The 17,957-nt window shown below is 35.8% G+C and overlaps 1 protein-coding gene across 1 annotated transcript in view; it reads right to left on the minus strand.

Annotated features, from left to right (window-relative positions):
- The window catches only part of SHOC1 (shortage in chiasmata 1), an 89,774-nt gene that overhangs the window by 22,873 nt on the left and 48,944 nt on the right, over window positions 1-17,957 (minus strand). The window contains exons 13-20 of the mRNA XM_044920401.1: window positions 17,240-17,653; window positions 14,862-14,981; window positions 13,213-13,389; window positions 10,351-10,455; window positions 7,255-7,433; window positions 6,116-6,188; window positions 1,731-1,800; window positions 62-240 (exon numbers count right to left, since the gene is read on the minus strand). Coding sequence (XP_044776336.1) covers window positions 62-240; window positions 1,731-1,800; window positions 6,116-6,188; window positions 7,255-7,433; window positions 10,351-10,455; window positions 13,213-13,389; window positions 14,862-14,981; window positions 17,240-17,653 — 1,317 coding nt within the window. The remainder of the gene's footprint in view (window positions 1-61; window positions 241-1,730; window positions 1,801-6,115; window positions 6,189-7,254; window positions 7,434-10,350; window positions 10,456-13,212; window positions 13,390-14,861; window positions 14,982-17,239; window positions 17,654-17,957) is intronic.

A 17,957-nucleotide genomic window follows, 5' to 3' on the forward strand; every position in this document is an offset into this window, starting at 1 on the left:
ATCAGAAGCAGAAAACAATTTCCATTCTACTACAACAAAAGGATTTAGTTTATATCCTTACTCTTTAAAACTGTGTCTGGAAGAATCACTTTGAAGACCTTGTGAGGAATATTCAATTTCTCGCAGTGTTTAGTCCAACAAGAGTTTTCTATAAAATTGTATTCCACCACAAATGAGAAGTTACTCCAGGGGAAATCTGATCCAATATATTGATTATGTACAACTACACAGGAACTTGTACTGAAGACAAAATAAAGCCAAGAAAATAGAATTATATTTGTGTCATTATTTACTTGGGAGGCCAAAAGATGACTGTCTTTGGCTATTTTATTCTTCTCTAGTCTGTGCCTACTTATCTTGGAAAGGCACTCATGTATTTTCTGTTGATTTGTTCTCCAATTGTGCTAATTCCTTTTTATCTTTCTTTTTGATGGTCATCCATTTTTTTAAAAATTTTAAAGATTTTTTTAAAAGATTTTATTTATTTATTCTAGAGAGAGAGCCAGCCCAAAAGGGAAAGGGGCAGAGGGAGAAGCAGGCTCCCCACTGAGCAGGGAGCCCTATGATGAGGGATGAGGATGATGATGATGATGACAATGATGACGATGATGACGATGATGACATGGGGCTTGATCCCAGGACCCTGGGATCATGACCTGAGCCAAAGGCAGACGTTTAACCGACTGAGCCACCCAGGTGCCCCTTTTAAGATTTTATTTTTAAGTCATCTCTACATCCAATGTGGGGCTCAAACTCACAACCCCGAGATCAAGAGTTGTGTGCTCTTCCAACTGAGCCAGCCAGGTGCCCCTATGGTCATGTATTTTTTAAAAAAACAGGATCTAAAAAACTGTGGACTACTTCACATTCTCAAATGCAAGGGACCCTAATTTTATTAACTGAGTCCTATCAATAACAGACAAGTCACTGTGAGAATTCATTTTCTTACACATGTGAGGTTTCATCTTTGAGGATCTACATAAGAGAATATTATCTGACAACTGTGAAATGATTTTTCTTTTTCTCAATGAGCTTCATAGGTGATTTAGCAACAACAAAAAACGGATACTTAAATATCATAAGTTTATCTTTCCTATCTTCAAATTTCATATAATAGCACTTATTGTAATGAGAATTCTCTACTGCTGCTTTCTATTTAGAGCAATCTAGATAGATAATGGACATAAGTTAAATGCTTTTATGGGCTTCTATTTGATTTACAACTTCTCTTTTTATTATCTGGATCCCAATATTAGAAATAAAAATTTCTACATAAAATAAGGCAAAATAAAAACATTTTTAGACAAGTCAACACTAAATTTTATTATTAGCATGCTCGCACCAAAGGAATTTCTAAAGAATGTACTTCAGGAAGAAGGAAAGAAAGAAGATATAAGAAACAATGCTGAGCAAAAAAAACCCAAAACTGGTATAAACAAGGGTAAATCTAAATGGGTACTTCCTGTCCTAAAAGTAACACTGATAATGATAAGTTGGGGATATTAAAGCAAGACTGAACTAAAATTCTGGACAACAATAATAGATAATACACAAGGCAATGACCTGAGTTCAAGTATTCTAATGTAAAACACTTTTCAGGAAGAGGAGAGATACATTGATTCATTTCAGGTTTTATTAAACCTTTTAAAAAGTTAAATTCCAGGAGAAATTGTGCTTTTCCTGTGGAACTGGTATGCTTATTCCCCATAGGTGAAGAAATACATTTTTACCCATTTAAAACACCTTCAGATTCCACAAAATCTTTCCTTCTGTTTGAATGTAAGACAGTCAATGTTAAACCTGTTGGGAAAAAAAAAAGAGTAATACAAAAAGTGTTTTTCAGTGTTTTGTTCATATATAATTTTTAGGTGTTCATATATTTCACTATCATAAAAAATGAACTGAAGACCTTGAACAAGGAAACTGCTTAAAATACAATTTGCTGGATTATTTTTCTGTCTGTGGGTGTCCGAAAGTTTGAAGCATGGGCAATATTTCTGTTGTGTGTATATGTTTTATATGTATAAGCATGGAAATTCTGAATTTATTATGTAAAATAATAAAATGTATCAAAATCTTAATTTTAAAGTAGCCAAATTAAACACTCATCAATTCTGTGCATTTAATTTTACTTTGCTAAAAATCATGGTTGATTTTACCTTTTTTCTCTAGTCAAAAATTTAAGTACATAACTAAATAGCAAGTGACTACATTTTGATGTTGTTTTTTCCCTTCTACTGGCTGTATAAGAAGTAGAAGACCTACTGGGTGCCATCTGCTCCTTAGAGTCACTTCTGCTTCTTAATTGTAATTTAAGTTTCTTATGTTACCGATTTTTTAACAAAATAGATTTCAAAAAATTCTGGAGCCACACATATAGTTTATTTTTGGTAGACATCATTGGTTTAAGAATAACTGATTCTAGTTAAAATAAATTTTACTCTCGATTGGTGTATGTTTGTCAGTTGTAAAGTTGACAAAGGCATGATGTGATAATGACAGAGTAATGCTTAATAATTTAATGTTTACTTGGCTTGTATGACAATAGTTTTGGTAGCAATAAGAAGAGGATGAGTAGTATTTCTCTTTTGTATATAAATTTATAAAGTCATATTATTATTATTATTTTAAAAGATTTTATTTTTAAGCAATCTCTACACCCAACGTGGGGTTCAAACTCACAATGCTCAGATCAAGAGTCGCATGGTCCACCGACTGAACCAGTCAGGTACCCCAAGCTCATACTATTTAAAACCTAATCTCTTTAGCTGATTTGTTTTAGCTGTAATCTCAAAGCAGATTACTTGCTAAATGCATTACTAGGATCTTGCAAGCAGAGAAGATGAAACCACATTTCTACTTTCTAACCCTAGACAGAAAAAAAAGGCCTCACTCCTAGACACAGAGGATAGCTGCTTGTTAAAAGATAGGAAACACATTTTTTTTCAGCTTAGAGAGTCAAATATTTTTGTGTCAGTTTCAACCTTGTTGAAATAAAATAGCAGAGTAGTGATGATATAATCCCCAAAGCCAAAAGAAATAGAATGTTCAGCATGAAGCCTATATAAGAAGTAATATATACAATAATAATTTGTCCATGTGTCTTAAGCACATCAAAGGAAAAGATGCCCCATTAAGTAGGTCTAAGTATTCTTCTCTGTGGGGCAGGCATATTTCCTCAGCCTCTTCACAAAAGTATTACCTCAGTTACCCAAATCCCTTTGTTTCTTAATGCTACATTGCTCAGCACTTTCCTAATTAAAAAAAAAAAAGTTTTCAGTTACCCTGATTCCAGACAGGTGTGGCAAGTACAGCCTCACAATTGTTAACTACTACTTTAACATTTTGGTACTAGTAAAATCTTGTGAATTTGGTGGATAAAACCTCATCTTCCCAGGCCCGGAAAACTGGATGAAATAATAAGATCCAGGCTGGCAAATCTGGACTCTAGACACATGATAATGTCTAGAAATAGCACCTTATAAAGTTCGACTGCAAAAAGTCTTCCATTCTCACATTGCTATAATTTAATAGTTAATTTTGCCAAGTGCACTGATAAGCAGACGTTTGTAATATTTGTATATAGTTCAGTTCAATCTTTTTCACTAGTCTCAGTCTACTAGGTATACAGAGAGGCATTCATTATTCAGTTATTCAATTCATTTACATAAAGTTCCTTCTATATTCCAGGCATTTTTGTGGATGCTGGTAATACAAATTAGGGCATGGTCCTTACCCTCCAGAAAGTGACATGCTAGTGAGGAAAACAGACAATAGAATCTCAGTTGTTATAGCCTAGGATGGTAAGTAGGGCCTTAGAAGTATGCATATAATACACTAAGAGCACAAGGGAAAGCATTTATTTATTTATTTATTTATTCATTCATTCATTTTTTTAAAGATTTATTTATTTATTTATTTGAGAGAGAGAAACAGCATGAGAGGGGAGAGGGTCAGAGGGAGAAGCAGGCTCCCCGCTGAGCTGGGAGCCCAATGTGTGACTCAATCCCAGGACTCCGGGACCATGACCTGAGCCAAAGGCAGTTGCTTAACCAACTGAGCCACCCAGGCGCCCTAGGGAAAGCATTTAAATCAAGGCTTCCTGAACAAATGCGAAGCCAGAGGAAACTCTGGTGGAGGTCCGAAGCGGTCCTGTTTTAACTAATTTTTAAAGGATGTGTAGGAGTTAGCTGCTAAAGAAGGGAGAAGAGCACTACGTAGCAGAAACAGGAGGTGTAAAGGCATGGAGATGAGAAATAGCATGATAAACAGTTTGGTAGGGTTACAGCAAAGATATATTTGGAGATGGCCAAAGATGCAATTTATGGAGGGAAGAGAAATAGTAAACAAAAAGGGTGACATAGGTTGAGGATGGTATTTTATTTTTAATACTGGAGTGCTTAAAGATTAAGGGAGAGTCACTGGAGAGGAAGGTTGGGCGAGGAAATAACTGATGGGAACACACTGATGCGGGAAGAGATGGGATCTAAAGCAGAAGTGAGAAATTGTTTTTCGAAGGGAGGAGGTTCACCTCCCTTATAAAGAAAGGAGGAAAAGATAAAAGAATAAAAGAAATGAAGGTAAGTTTGTAGATGGTAAGGTTGTAAGATGAAAGGTTGTTAAGAGGTATTGAGAGCCAGGGCGCCTGGGTGGCTCAGATGGTTGAGCGTCTGCCTTCGGCTCAGGTCATGGTCCCGGGGTTCTGGGATCGAGTCCCGCATTGGGCTCCCTGCTAGGCGGGGAGCCTGCTTCTCCCTCTGCCTCTGCCTCTCTCTCTCTCTCTGACTTTCATGAATAAATAAATAAAACATTAAAAAAAAAACAAGAGGTATTGAGAGCCCATACAAGGTCAGAAAGTTAAGTTTGTAGTGGTACTAAACTACCTGATTTTCTCTAATAATGCTCAGGAGCTCAGGTATAGGAACAGAGAGGTTAAACGTCTTGATGGATTCAGAGCTGAGATTTAAATGGAAGGTACAATAGAAGGACAAGACTGATTAAAGTCATGGGCACATCACCAAGCCTGGAAAGAGAAAAATGTGAAACAAAAAAGGAGTTGATTGATTACAGATCTCTAAGTTGCTGAACATCATGGAAGAGGTAAGATAGCTGTGGACAGAGAGCAGTGTGTCAGAGTTTAAAGTTCAGAAGTAGCACAGCTCTGCATTATTACAAGGTTAATGGCATAGCCAAGGAGTGAATATCATTTCTCCTGTGGAGGCCAATGAAACTATAAGGTCAGGGTATTGAATGAGCCATTCACATTAAAGACACCTAGGATAATGGCAGGACTAGGAGTGAAAAGAATACCATGAACCAGGTGCACAACTGTCCATGGATGATGGGGAATGTTTGAGTGGCTACTAGATGATGGCAATATGGAGTCGTAGCGAATGGTGTAGCAATATGGCCTAGCCTCAGAGGATAGAGAAATAATAATATTTTGGAAAGGATAATGGAAAGCAAGAAATGGCCCTTTCAATCCTATGATATATATATCATATATAAGAGGGAGAGAATTATCAGCTTCTATATGAAAGGGATACAGGGGAAGGGGAATCATCTGCGAAAAGCTGGGTTCACTTAAGACAAGGAGATAAAAAAAGGAAAATAGTTTACATATAAGCAAGGGGTTCCATGGCACAGGGTGGAAAGGGTTGGCAGAGGGGGCAATAGTTGGTAGAAGAGTTGAAGAATGACACTAGAACAAGACAGACCTTGGTTCAAATCCTGAGTCCCTCACTTATCACCTGTGAGGTGCAGCATGTTACAACACCTTTATGAACTTTAGTTTCTTTATTTGTAAAACTGATTTATAGAGTTGTTGTAAGTATACAGAATCATTTAGCAACTAGTAGTCAATCAATAAAACGTGTCAACTGATAATAATAATATACACAAAAGTACATATAATGTACATATAAGTACATTATAGGATATTTATATTGCACACTTAAAGTCCAGATTTATTTAAAAACTGGTCAGATTCCACTGAGTTATATACTTTTAAAGAATGAATTTTATTATTATATCTTAATTTAAAAACTTAGATCACTACATTTTTATATGTTCCAAACATCTGTTATCAAATGAAGCATAATTTAAAACTCCCTACCTTCCATTTTGTTAAGGATTTTAATGAGTGAATGTTTTTCACCATCTGAGTCCATTCTTACTATAATCAGCACCTGATCAAAAATAAGAATTTCATATATCTCTGAATAATTATTCTTTTTCATAGTTTTACTACTGTGACAAAATAACAAGCTTGATTGGTTACATGAAACTATTGGCAAAAAGATTACCAAGTAAATATTTGTGCTGTAAAAGATGTCAGTGCTTAAACACAAAGGAATAAATTCTGGTAAGATCAAATATCAATGAGGAAAATATTCTGAAGTGGGGCACTCTTAGCATCCGTGTACTCCCATATGGGTGACTGTATACATAAATTGTCTCTACCTGCATTGTTAGCGTAAATTCAACCCAGACAAGTTTGAATTGATTGGAAAAAAAACCAATGATTTGTTGCTATACTTTCCTAGTTATCATTATAGCTTTTTTTGGTGGTGGGGGGGAGAGGACAACAAATAAATTCCAATTCTTAAATTTCTTACTGATTATTTTACTTTATTTTAATGACAAGCAAGTTATCTAAGTAACCACAGAGTTGGAGATAAAGACATAGGAGGGACAAAGAAAAAAAGAAGAAAAAGGCCAAATTTATATCCAGATTTAGCGTAAAGCACTTGAAAAGTTTTCTGGTTTGAAAACATTTAAGAAAGTATTTCCTCTTAAGTCTTTATCAATGTAACCTTCATACGCTTGAGGTAGGGTGGACAAAAATTTCCAATATAATCCAAAGCATAAGCTAAATGCTTTTTTTTTTTTATAGAATCATATAAGATGAGATTCTGGCTTAATATTAAAAATAAATTATTGTAGTTCTGTTATTTGGTATATGTTCATGAACTTAGATGTACCAGACAACAGTTTTGAAATTTGGAGAGCTAATCCATAGAAAACTGAGTATAATAAAAATTAAAGTATTTTTAAATTCAAGATACATGAACAATGATGCAAATCATCCTTTCTCTGTGTCTGATTCTGTTTTGTTAACTTACTTAAGGAGAAAACCACCAAGGGACCAAAGAGTCTAGACTATTTCATAATTTCTGAGTTAAATGCAAAAATTTCTTACATACAATTCTTCTTTAAGCTGATTACCGTTATCTGCTTTATTCCAGCATTTACCTTAATCTGTTGCTCACTTTGCATCCAATTTAGTATCTGACATTGCAGTTCTTGTATCTTGTAGTTGGTTTCAGGCTTTTTTTCCCTAATAAACTGTACAATCTCCAGCTGTCTCCAAATGTCATCCAAATAGGAGCCTAAAATGCTTCTGTAGATATCTTTTGCATTTGACAAATATCCTGTTAAAAACAAAAGCAGGGGGGAAAGGCATATCTTTTTGTTCTTTGAGAAACTCCATGAGTCATAACAGAGTTAATCGTTTTCCGATTTTGATCAAAGATATTGACTAATGAAAACCTTTAAACTGAGTGAAGCTGAAAAATATGTACCAAATGTCTTCTTTTAAGCTACATAATGACATACTCTATACATCCTCTGAATATATCCCATCTTTTCCTGCCTTCTGGCTTGGTCTACACTTACATGCAAGTCGTATGGAAATGCCACTTCACTGGAATTTTCTTGGTATTTTATCTATAAAGCTTTTGTACTTGATTTCTTATTTATGTATATGACAATCTCATTAGTCTATAAACTCCTGGGATATAATCCATGATATTTATGCAAAATTCACTTATATAGCTGCTAAAACAGCAGAGCCTAAATTCAGACTCACTAAAGCAGTTTCTAAACACAGAATCCTGAGACCAATCCCTGAAAGTTCATATTCAATAAATCTAGACTCTTTCCCAGGGATTTCTGCCTAAAAGCTCTTCCTGATTCTCTAGACCTAATCTTCTGAAAGAGAAGCCTAATCCAGTAGCATCCCTGTTTCAATGGCTCCTTATCATCTACAGAATAAGGTCTGAACTCTTTTGTGCAGTTTAAAAGGCTATTCATGATTTGTCTCTTTGTTATGTCTTCAGGCTTAGTTCCTATTCCTTTCTACCTTACACTCTTCGATTTAGCTATATGCAGCACACCCACTGGGTCATTCTTCTGGGCTCTCAATTCTGCCTATAAGACCCTTTTACACTTTATTTGGCAAACTCCTACTTGTTTTTAAACAAATATTCAGCTTTAAGTTAACAGTCTCCATCCTTTGTGCCATAGTACATATTGTTGCTATAATATCCATTACACAATACTGAATTTATTTCTGGGTTAAAGCTCAGAGTGAAACTCTATACCTTTAATCTTGAAACTCATTAACTTGCCTGCTTGGGAGAGGTAGCAAACTAGAAACTGGGAGAAAAATACAGAATTCTGGAAGGCAGCAGGGCAGACAGCCAGACCCCCATGGACCTTTCTTTCTCTGACACTATGCAGAGAAAAAGAAAAGAGGACAAACTAACTAACTCTTTGAGTTTGAGAGGTTTAGAGGAGTGAGAAATCTCTCCACTAAAAATGTCCAAGGTGGCTAGGTTATTCCTTATGGCTTAGTACGTAGGGCTTAAGAAGTTCGTTTTCCAACGAGGATTTTACTTTCATAGTATTCCTCAAGGTAGCCAAATAGCAATGTCCAAGTTTGATTTGGTGAAAGTACTTCTTTGAGGAGTAAAAATTATTCAGCCCAAGTACATGGTTCTTAATGGTCTCACCTTATCCTAGGGTAGACTGTAAGAGTACTTAAAGGTGAATATATCTCAAGCAATCCTCCATAAATATTATTTCTCTAATTCTAGCTCTCTAATACTAATAAGTATTAAGCAGCAGCGAGTCACAATGCACTCTCACTTTTTTTTTTTAAGATTTTATTTATTTATTTGACAGAGAGAGAGAGAGAGATAGCAAGGGCAGGAACACAAGCAGGGGGAGTGGGAGAGGGAGAAGCAGGCTTCCCGACAAGCAGGGAGCCCGATGCAGGGCTCGATTCCAGGACTCCGGGATCATGACCTGAGCCGAAGGCAGACGCTTAACAACTGAGCCACCCAGGCGCCCCCACAATGTACTCTCTTTACAGCACTGGGAGCTCAGGTAGTCTAGATTCTGACATTCTGCCTTACGCTATGCTTTAACAATCAGCTTAGCTTTTGATAGAACTGATGATTTTTTATGGAAGCTGAAAAGACAGGTGACGAAATAGAAGGGCATGTAATACTACACCCTTATACCAATTCCAGGTACTGTAAACTAGGGTGAGAGCCCCCAATCCATACTTGATGGAGATGGAGGTAAAACAACCCAATCAGCATCAACACCCAAGTGGTTTAATTGGAGAGAAAAGCAAAAGCACCATGTTGGGCTTTCTAAAGGTAGCTGTAATTTAGTTATAATACTTGGCCAGATAATACTAATATAATGCTTGGCCAAATATAACTCCCAGTGCCGTAAAGGGAGTACAGTTGTAATTCACTGCTGCTCAGTACTTATCAAAACCTTGGATTAGAGAAATACTTGTCTGGGTCACAGATAAAACAAAACCTCTGGGTCACAGATCAGAGCAAAATTATTTTCACTTTATATTTTAAATAGGTCCTAGAAATTCTAAATTATGAAACAATCTTATAAGCATACCATTACTAAACAAGTCTAAATAATCCTGCAATAAGGAGCCTCAAGCAGTAATGTACTGAGACAGATATTTAAATGATTTTCATAGTTTAGAAAAAATTTCTAAAATCTTTAAATTTTCCAATGTATTCAAAATAGTTTGATTTTTATTCCTCCAGTAATTCATATCCTAATTTACAGACAAAACTAAAAAAGAAATTGCAAAATATCTTACTACTAATAATTTGGTTATATTAGTTATGTATATTCACCTAGCAAAGATTCAAAGCCACAAACATTCAATGAAGACCTAAAACGTACATGGCAAAATATCACCTTACATTAAAAAGTAGTGCATGACAATGATTATACAATCAAATCTGTTTAAGGCATTATGACTCTATAATTCACGCCTAGATTAGAGAATCCTAAACCTATTTTTCTAAGTGATGATATTTGTTACAAATGATTTCTTTTAAAGAATACAGGCAGAATAAAAATATATATTCTATTATAATTATGTCAAAATGTATATAATGTTTAATGTGGAAGTAAAAGAGGCTACATCATTTCTTATAATTTCTTTTTCAGAAAAGTAAAAGTTATTTCAGATGAAATATTTCAATAGGAAGAAAAGGGGAAATAAAAATTTCCCCCACTAACCCAATGCTGTGTCCAAGCTACATGTTAAAAGGACATCTCTAATTGTTACCAGAAGATGTAAGAGAGCAGCATGCTTGAACGTCATTTCTTTTTCATCATTTGTACCTAAGCAAGCAGAAACATATTTAAAAACATAAGATACACATTAGAATTTTTGAATGTGTATCAGAACGCTTAACAATAATAGCTAACATTCATTATCAGGTGCTTACTATGTGCCAGGCTGTATGTAAGCTGGTTATTTCACTGAATCTATAATGATAACCCTGTCAGACAAGTTTATTATGAGCCTCATTTTTTGGATGAGGAAATAGTCTGAACAAGGTTAAGTAACTGTCCAAGGTCAATATGTGAATAAATGGTGGAGCTGGCATTCAAACCCAGATGGCTAACCTCAGTGTTCATACTCTTGTTGCTTTCCCACTTAGGAAAAAAGATCAGTGATTCCCAGTTATAAAACAAGAAGAAAATTAAACTCATAACTTGCCAACTGGTGAAGATAAAGAAGGGTGATCATAACATAAAGCAATACCTTAAAATGAAGGTAGAGACACCTGGGAATAATTGTCCAAAGACATGACTCAAACAAGAGATGTATTCACAGGGACAGGCCAATTGTCTACTTAATGTGTTCCATGTAGTTCTAGAGCTTTTTGAAGATGACAGATTGGATTTTACCATGTGCAAAAGTGAAACCAAGAAGATAGGAATCTAGGCCCATTGCCCCAAATCAACCAGAAAAGCTCTACTTTTCTCTGTTTTATATAGTGGGATCCCATGAAATATTTATTTGTACAAAATGTTCTGCTAAAAAGTTTGAAACTGCTCATCTAATCAATCAATAAAGATCAAGGCAAATATGAAGTAGTCACTGGGAACCAAGAGGCAACAGGAGAACCATTTCTGGGTAGTATATCCAGCCCCTGTAAGACTTGTGGAAACAAGTCAATCATGACCTGGAAGGGATGAGAGCAGAGCAGAGAAACCAGATTTGGTACCATTTTTCTTCTTTCTTTAGGAGAACATTTCTTGAACATCTCTTATAGATTTATTTATTTGAGAGAGAGAGAGAGTGGGGGGAGGGGTAGAGGGAGAAGGAGAGAGAGAACCCTCAAGCAGACTCCCAGCTGAGTGCAGAGCTAGATGCAGGGCTCAATCCCAGGACCCTGAGATCATGACCTGAGCCGAAATCAAGAGTTGGTTGCTCAACTGACTGAGCCACCCAGGCACCCCTTCTTTCAGTATTTTAAAGATTTTACTCCACTGTCTTTTCACTTGTACAACTTCTGACAAGAAATTACGTCATCCTTATCTTTGCTTTCCTTATGCAACATATTTTCTGTACCTGCTCTGGCTGCTCCTACAATTTTCTCTTTACTACCAGTTTTGAGCAATTTGACTATATGCCTTGATGTAGCTTCATTATGCATCTTATGCTTGGGGTTCACTGAGTTTCTTGGATCTATGGGTTTGTAGTTCTTAACTAAGTTTGGAAACCTTTCAGTCACTATTTCTTCAAATATTTTTTTCTGTTTACCCCCTTTGCCTCTCCTTTGAGAACTCCACTTACTATTATGTCAGGCTATTTGAAGTTGTTTCACAGTGCACTGATGCTCTTTTCTTCTTTTTTTTTTTTTTAGATTATTTTATCTATCCGTGTTTTATTTTGGAATAGTTTCTATTGCTATGGCTTCAAGTTTACTAATCTTTTCTTCTGTAATATTTACTCTGCCATTAATCCAGTGCAGTTTTCATCTCATACACTGTATTCATTTCTAAAAGGCTGATTTGTGTCCTTTTTCTATCTCTAACTTATTGAACATATGGAACATAGTTATAAGAAGTTTCAGTGCCCTTCTCTAATAATGCTAACATCTTTGTCAGTTCTGAGTTTGCTTTGATGGAATATTCTCATTATGGGTTGTGTTTTCCTATCTCTTGTCATGCCTGGTAATCTTTGATTGGATGCCAGACACTGTGAATTTTACCATGTTAGGTGCCCCACAAATTATGAGTTTTTCTAATCTAGCTGATCGGAGCAGGCATTACTCCCTGCCCTCTGTGAGTGCAGAGTACTACTCCCTCTAATCCTTTCAGATGGTTTGCTTTCCCAACCTCAGGTGGTTTCCTCACATATACTCTGATCAGTACTCTGCTCAATACTCTGTGTGAATCTCTCTCTGTCTCTCATATTCTATCCTTTGAACTCTAGCTGCCTTGGTCTCCCTGGACTCTCAGTTCTGTTTCCTCAACACAGATTGTCCACTGGGCTCTGCCCCTACTATCTCTCCCTGTGCTATGGCCTGGCAACTTTTTCAAGGCAGTAAGCTAGGGCAATGGTAGGGCTCACCTTACTTGTTTCCCATCTCTTGGGAATCAGGGTGCTTCACTGCCTGATGTCTAGAGTCTTAAAAACTGGTTTCATGTATTTTGTCTTTGTCTTTTCTTTTTCTTCCTGAAAGGAGTGTAAATTCAATCCCTCTTACTCCATCTTGGCCAGGAGAAAAGTCCAGGGTTGACTTTAATTAATCTATTTTTGACATCCCCCCGACCTTGGGAGGGAACTAGGTGGTTCAGATTTAACAATAATAGGGTTAATTTGGTTTTTGCACTAGGAATCTGTCAAGTAATATAAGTCAGTTAGGAGCATTACTGAGAAGCAATGCCAGATGTATTTGTTACCTTTTTCTCCTTACTTAGCTGATCCTCCAGTATTAGTTTATGGGTGTCATATTCTGAATTAAAGTTATGTCTTCATCCATGACTAATTTCTATACCTTCTATATTCAATTTTTACTCATTTGATACAACAACCCATAAATTTTTATCCTTTTAAATAATATGACTTTTATTTGTACTTACCTTGCTGAATAGCATCACTTATTACTTTTTCTTGTTCCTTTAAGAGGAACCTTGTTTGGTCAAAAATGACAGTGGCAAATGTCCAATTAGCAGCAGGGAGAGTACAGAGGCATACAAGTTTTTTTAAGATAGGAGTAGCTGCTGCTTCTAGGAGACAGAATGCTTGGCACTGGCTCTCTGTGAAAGTAAAAGCATTAAAGATAGTGTCTGATAAGGATGGCATGCTCTTTTTGACAAACCAATTAAACATGTCACTTCATGGAAAACTGAACTACATCCAAATTATTTTTTTTCAAGATTTTATTTATTTATTTGACAGAGACACAGTGAGAGAGGGAACATAAGCAGGGGGAGTGGGAGAGGGAGAAGCAGGCTTCCCGCTGAGCAGGGAGCCCGATGCGGGGCTCGATCCCAGGACCCTGGGATCATGACCTGAGCCAAAAGCAGACGCTTAATGACTAAGCCACCCAGGCGCCCCTCCAAATTATTTTCTGAGTTAAAAATCGTGAGATTATACAGAGGTTCATTTTAGGATATTTATTCTAAATAAACTAGTAACAAAAATAACAAAAAAATAATAAGAAAACAAAACAAAACAAAAACCATCTGTAGAATTTGTGTAGTTTTATGGTTAATTGTATAATTTTATGGTTAATATGTATAATTTTATGGTTATTCTGCTTATTAGAAAATATGTATTCGGTAACTAATATGGCAAGTGTGAAGAGCCATATAAAGAGAATCACATATTTTTTTTTTCCCTCCACAATTAGCTTACAACCTTAAGCTGAATAAATTTACCACAATGACAAACTGTTTTTAGTTTTCACTAGAATAGCAATACTTTAAGATTTGCATTATCATCTAAAGGTCATAAATAAAACTGAACCGAAAAATGAAAAGATATTAAAAACTAGTGTCATATTTCCTTATTGATTTTAATAATGAGCATGATGTTCTTTTAAGTAGGCTATTCTTTAGGAGTCAAAGAATATTCTTCTTCACAGCAGAAGCAAAAATTTTAATCACTATAGGAAACAATAATAGCTTTTTTAACATCACCCTGACAGTGGGCAAGAGAACAGAGGGAGTAAGCCTCAGCAGTTCATTTTTCCTAACTGGGCAGAAGAGTCTGAGCAGCTGCAGTCTGCTCTTCTCTGATGAATGTAGGGAAGCAGCAGTTTATTTATTTTTTTATATTTTTTAAAGGTTTTATTTATTTATTTGAGAGAGAGAGAGCATGAGAGAGAGCGCATGAGAGGGTAAGGGTCAGAGGGAGAAGCAGACTCCCTGCCAAGCAGGGAGCCCGATGTGGGGCTCAATGTGGGACTCCATCCTGGGACTCCAGGATCATGATCTGAGCCGAAGGCAGTCGCTTAACAAACTGAGCCACCCAGGCGGCCCAGGAAGCAGCAGTTTAAATGAAGGAAGAAATAACAGTGAGTGGACTGGAATAGGGCAATGGAAAGGGGCAGAGGCAGTGAATGGGGTGTTCAGGTGTAGGAATATCTTAAAAGTAGGAATGGAATGAAGAAACATCTGAAACAAATGAAGAAAATTACATGGAAAATCAGGTATGTCCTAGATACTCAGGAAAAGGCTTTCAAATTTACTTAATTTGAATGCATTTTAAAAGCATAACAGCATACCTGATGCTTGAATTTCAATGACATTATCCACTCTCCTTTCCTGATTTATTTTCTCTATGGCTTTATTAGTACAAACAGGAGGACTTTCTTCCTGAAGAGTCAAAGAATGTTCTTCTTTATCTTGAAATTCTAATAAAAATTATTAATTTGCATTATTCAGGGAAACTTAATGTTGCTTTACTTAAAATGCTTTCATGTAATATGATCACAGTTGTTAAAGTTCTTCCTTGAAACATGTCAGTGTTAAATTGAACAACTATTCAGGTCAATGGATGTAACACAGTGCTGAAGGCAATCGTGGAAAGAATCTTGACATCGAATCACTGTTTCAATCTCAGTTCTGACACTAGCTTCAGTGTCCTCATATGTAAAATATAGATAAACATACCTATTTTGAATATTGTTATAGGGATTAAACACCAAGTACAGTTCCTGACACCTGAAAGGCACAAATGGCTCAATTTCATTTCTCTGTGACTTTCCACATACCCCTCCTTCTGCTACTAATCCTCTCCTATGCCCCAAGCCCTCCCTGGCTCCATCCTTTCTTAATTAGGTCAATTCTTACCACTCACCCTTCAGCTCTCAGGCATTTTCTATAAGCCTACTGTACTATGTTGTAAGCTTCTCAAGGTCAGCAATGGTATCATCTTTATCTCTAATATGTATTTTAGTGCCTGGCATACAACATTCAAATGTCAGTTTTCTTCCTTCTTTCCTAAGTATTGTAGAGGATTACAAATATGTATATAACTAATTAATTTATTTATAGTTACTTATATTAACTAGATAGTAATGTTATCTATTAATAATATGATTACAGGGTAATTTTAGAAACACAATACCATCTTAAAACATTTTAATATATGAGCTTTAAATACATGGTGAAAAATAATGGAGTAAAATATCCTAAACTAGATTATGTTATTATTTTCAAGTATACTTTTAATTAACTATAAATAATTGGAATAGCTAGGGCGCCTGGGTGGCTCAGTTGGTTAAGCGACTGCCTTCGGCTCAGGTCGTGATCCTGGAGTCCCGGGATCGAGTCCCGCATCGGGCTCCCTGCTCAGCAGGGAGTCTGCTCCTCCCTCTGACCTTCCTCCTTCTCATGCTCTCTGTCTCTCATTCTCTCTCTCTCAAATAAATAAATAAAATCTTTTAAAAAAAAATAATTGGAATAGCTAGGATTAAATAATACAATTACTAGAGTTTTTGAGGGGGCCCAATAAGTTGTAACATTCTTTCTTGCCCCTGAATTAACTATAAAATAAGGCAAGAAGTAAAATATATACCAAAATATTACCTCTGTTACTAGTAAAGGCTAAGTTGGATAAAGGAGCTTAGTTTGAGAGTCAAATGGCCTTATTAACTAAGCAGCAGAATTTTATGTTAATAATATATGAGACCATAAGACCTAACTATGCTGTAACTCTCATACATTTTTTTTTTTTAAGACTTTCTTTATTTATTTGACAGAGAGAGACACAGCGAGAGAGGGAACACAAGCAGGGGGAGTGGGAGAGGGAGAAGCAGGCCTTCTGCAGAGCAGGGAACCCAATGCGGGGCTCGATCCCAGGACCCCAGGATCATGACCTGAGCCGAAGGCAGACGCTTAACAACTGAGCCACCCAGGCGCCCCTCACACATAAATATTTTTGTACTTAAGGTCAAGTGTGCTCTCATTTTGTAAGTTTTCTCCCTCTCTCTCTCTCTCTTTTCCCCTAAAGGTCAGAGCGGGGGAGCAGTGGGAGATTTATTCATGTAATAAAGTGAAGTTTGTGACAAAAAATATATATATTTTTGTACTTAATTCTTCTGGGCAATGTATGTCAAACATATTCTAGAATACTTATTATTTCTTTACCAGAAGTGAAATGTATGACACGTATTACCTTTGATATGGTTATAAGCAGTGAATGTAAAACAATTACAACTCACACAGAAACTCTTTGGTAAATTTAAAAAGAGTAATAAGCAATCAAATCGGCAAAGTGTTCTTAAGTACACATTAAAATGTAATACTGAGAACTGTCAGCTAAAAGAGAAAAAAAGAATGGCAGAATGATCAATAAAAGTTAGAAATACTGACTCTGTATGGCCAAGTTGCAAAAGCAAGTTTTACAAATAGTGGTTTTTCTTACAAGTTCAAGTGTACTTTTAAATTTTTTGGAAAATACGTATCTACATCTATATCTAAATAGCCACATCTATCTCCATACTCAATAAGTATCATGAATAAATGATACTTTCTTTGACTTTGAAAAAGAATATATTCTATTTGAAAGAGCTTTAAATTTTCTTACCTTCTGTAATAAATTATACATTTAGACCTTAAAGCTATCATATCTGTGCCAAAATATTACTAAATTACCCACCATCATCTTCTTTACTGTCTGTGACTTCAGTCTTTGAGGTGCAAGTTTTATATTTATTTCGCAGCATAATGAAGTCACTCAAAAGGTCCAAATCATTCTCCCATTTTTTACCATGTTTAAAAGATGCTTTTTCAATTTTTGGAGAGGAAGATGATTCAATAGATGGTACTGTGCAGTCACGTTCCAAGTAATCTTCATTTTCTTTATTTTGGCTTATTCTATAAACTAGTTCTAGATCATTCTTTGGTTTTTCTTCTTTTGGTCGTTTAACAGAAAAATTGTCATCAGAAAAACACAGGTCTGGTACTTCTTCTGCCGGAGATGAAATCTTTTGTGGAAGTAATAAATGATCATTTGTAGATGTCTCATTAATAAGTACAATAGGTGAGGAACAACTTTCATGTTCTAGCCATGCTAAAAACAGAAAATAAAAATATCCAAATGACTTCCATGCATAAATGAGTGTTCTACTAGGGTATTAGAATAACTTTTATTTGTAAGTTCTTACTGATATAATTTGATCCTTGGAAGTACTTTGTTTATTGCTTTGAAAATCAATTTTGGCCTGAATAATATAAATTTTTAAAAAGGGCAAAAATTCAGACCTCTTTTTCTTAATCCTGGAACTAGGTTACCAAACAAAGAAAGAATTCCAGAAAAGCCCTATTGCCAATAGGCTTGCAATTAAGTCTAAAGGTAAAAACCTTAGGTACCAAGC

The sequence above is a fragment of the Neomonachus schauinslandi genome, chromosome 13 (assembly GCF_002201575.2).
Source record: "Neomonachus schauinslandi chromosome 13, ASM220157v2, whole genome shotgun sequence".
In the NCBI taxonomy this organism is placed as follows: Eukaryota; Metazoa; Chordata; class Mammalia; order Carnivora; family Phocidae; genus Neomonachus; species Neomonachus schauinslandi.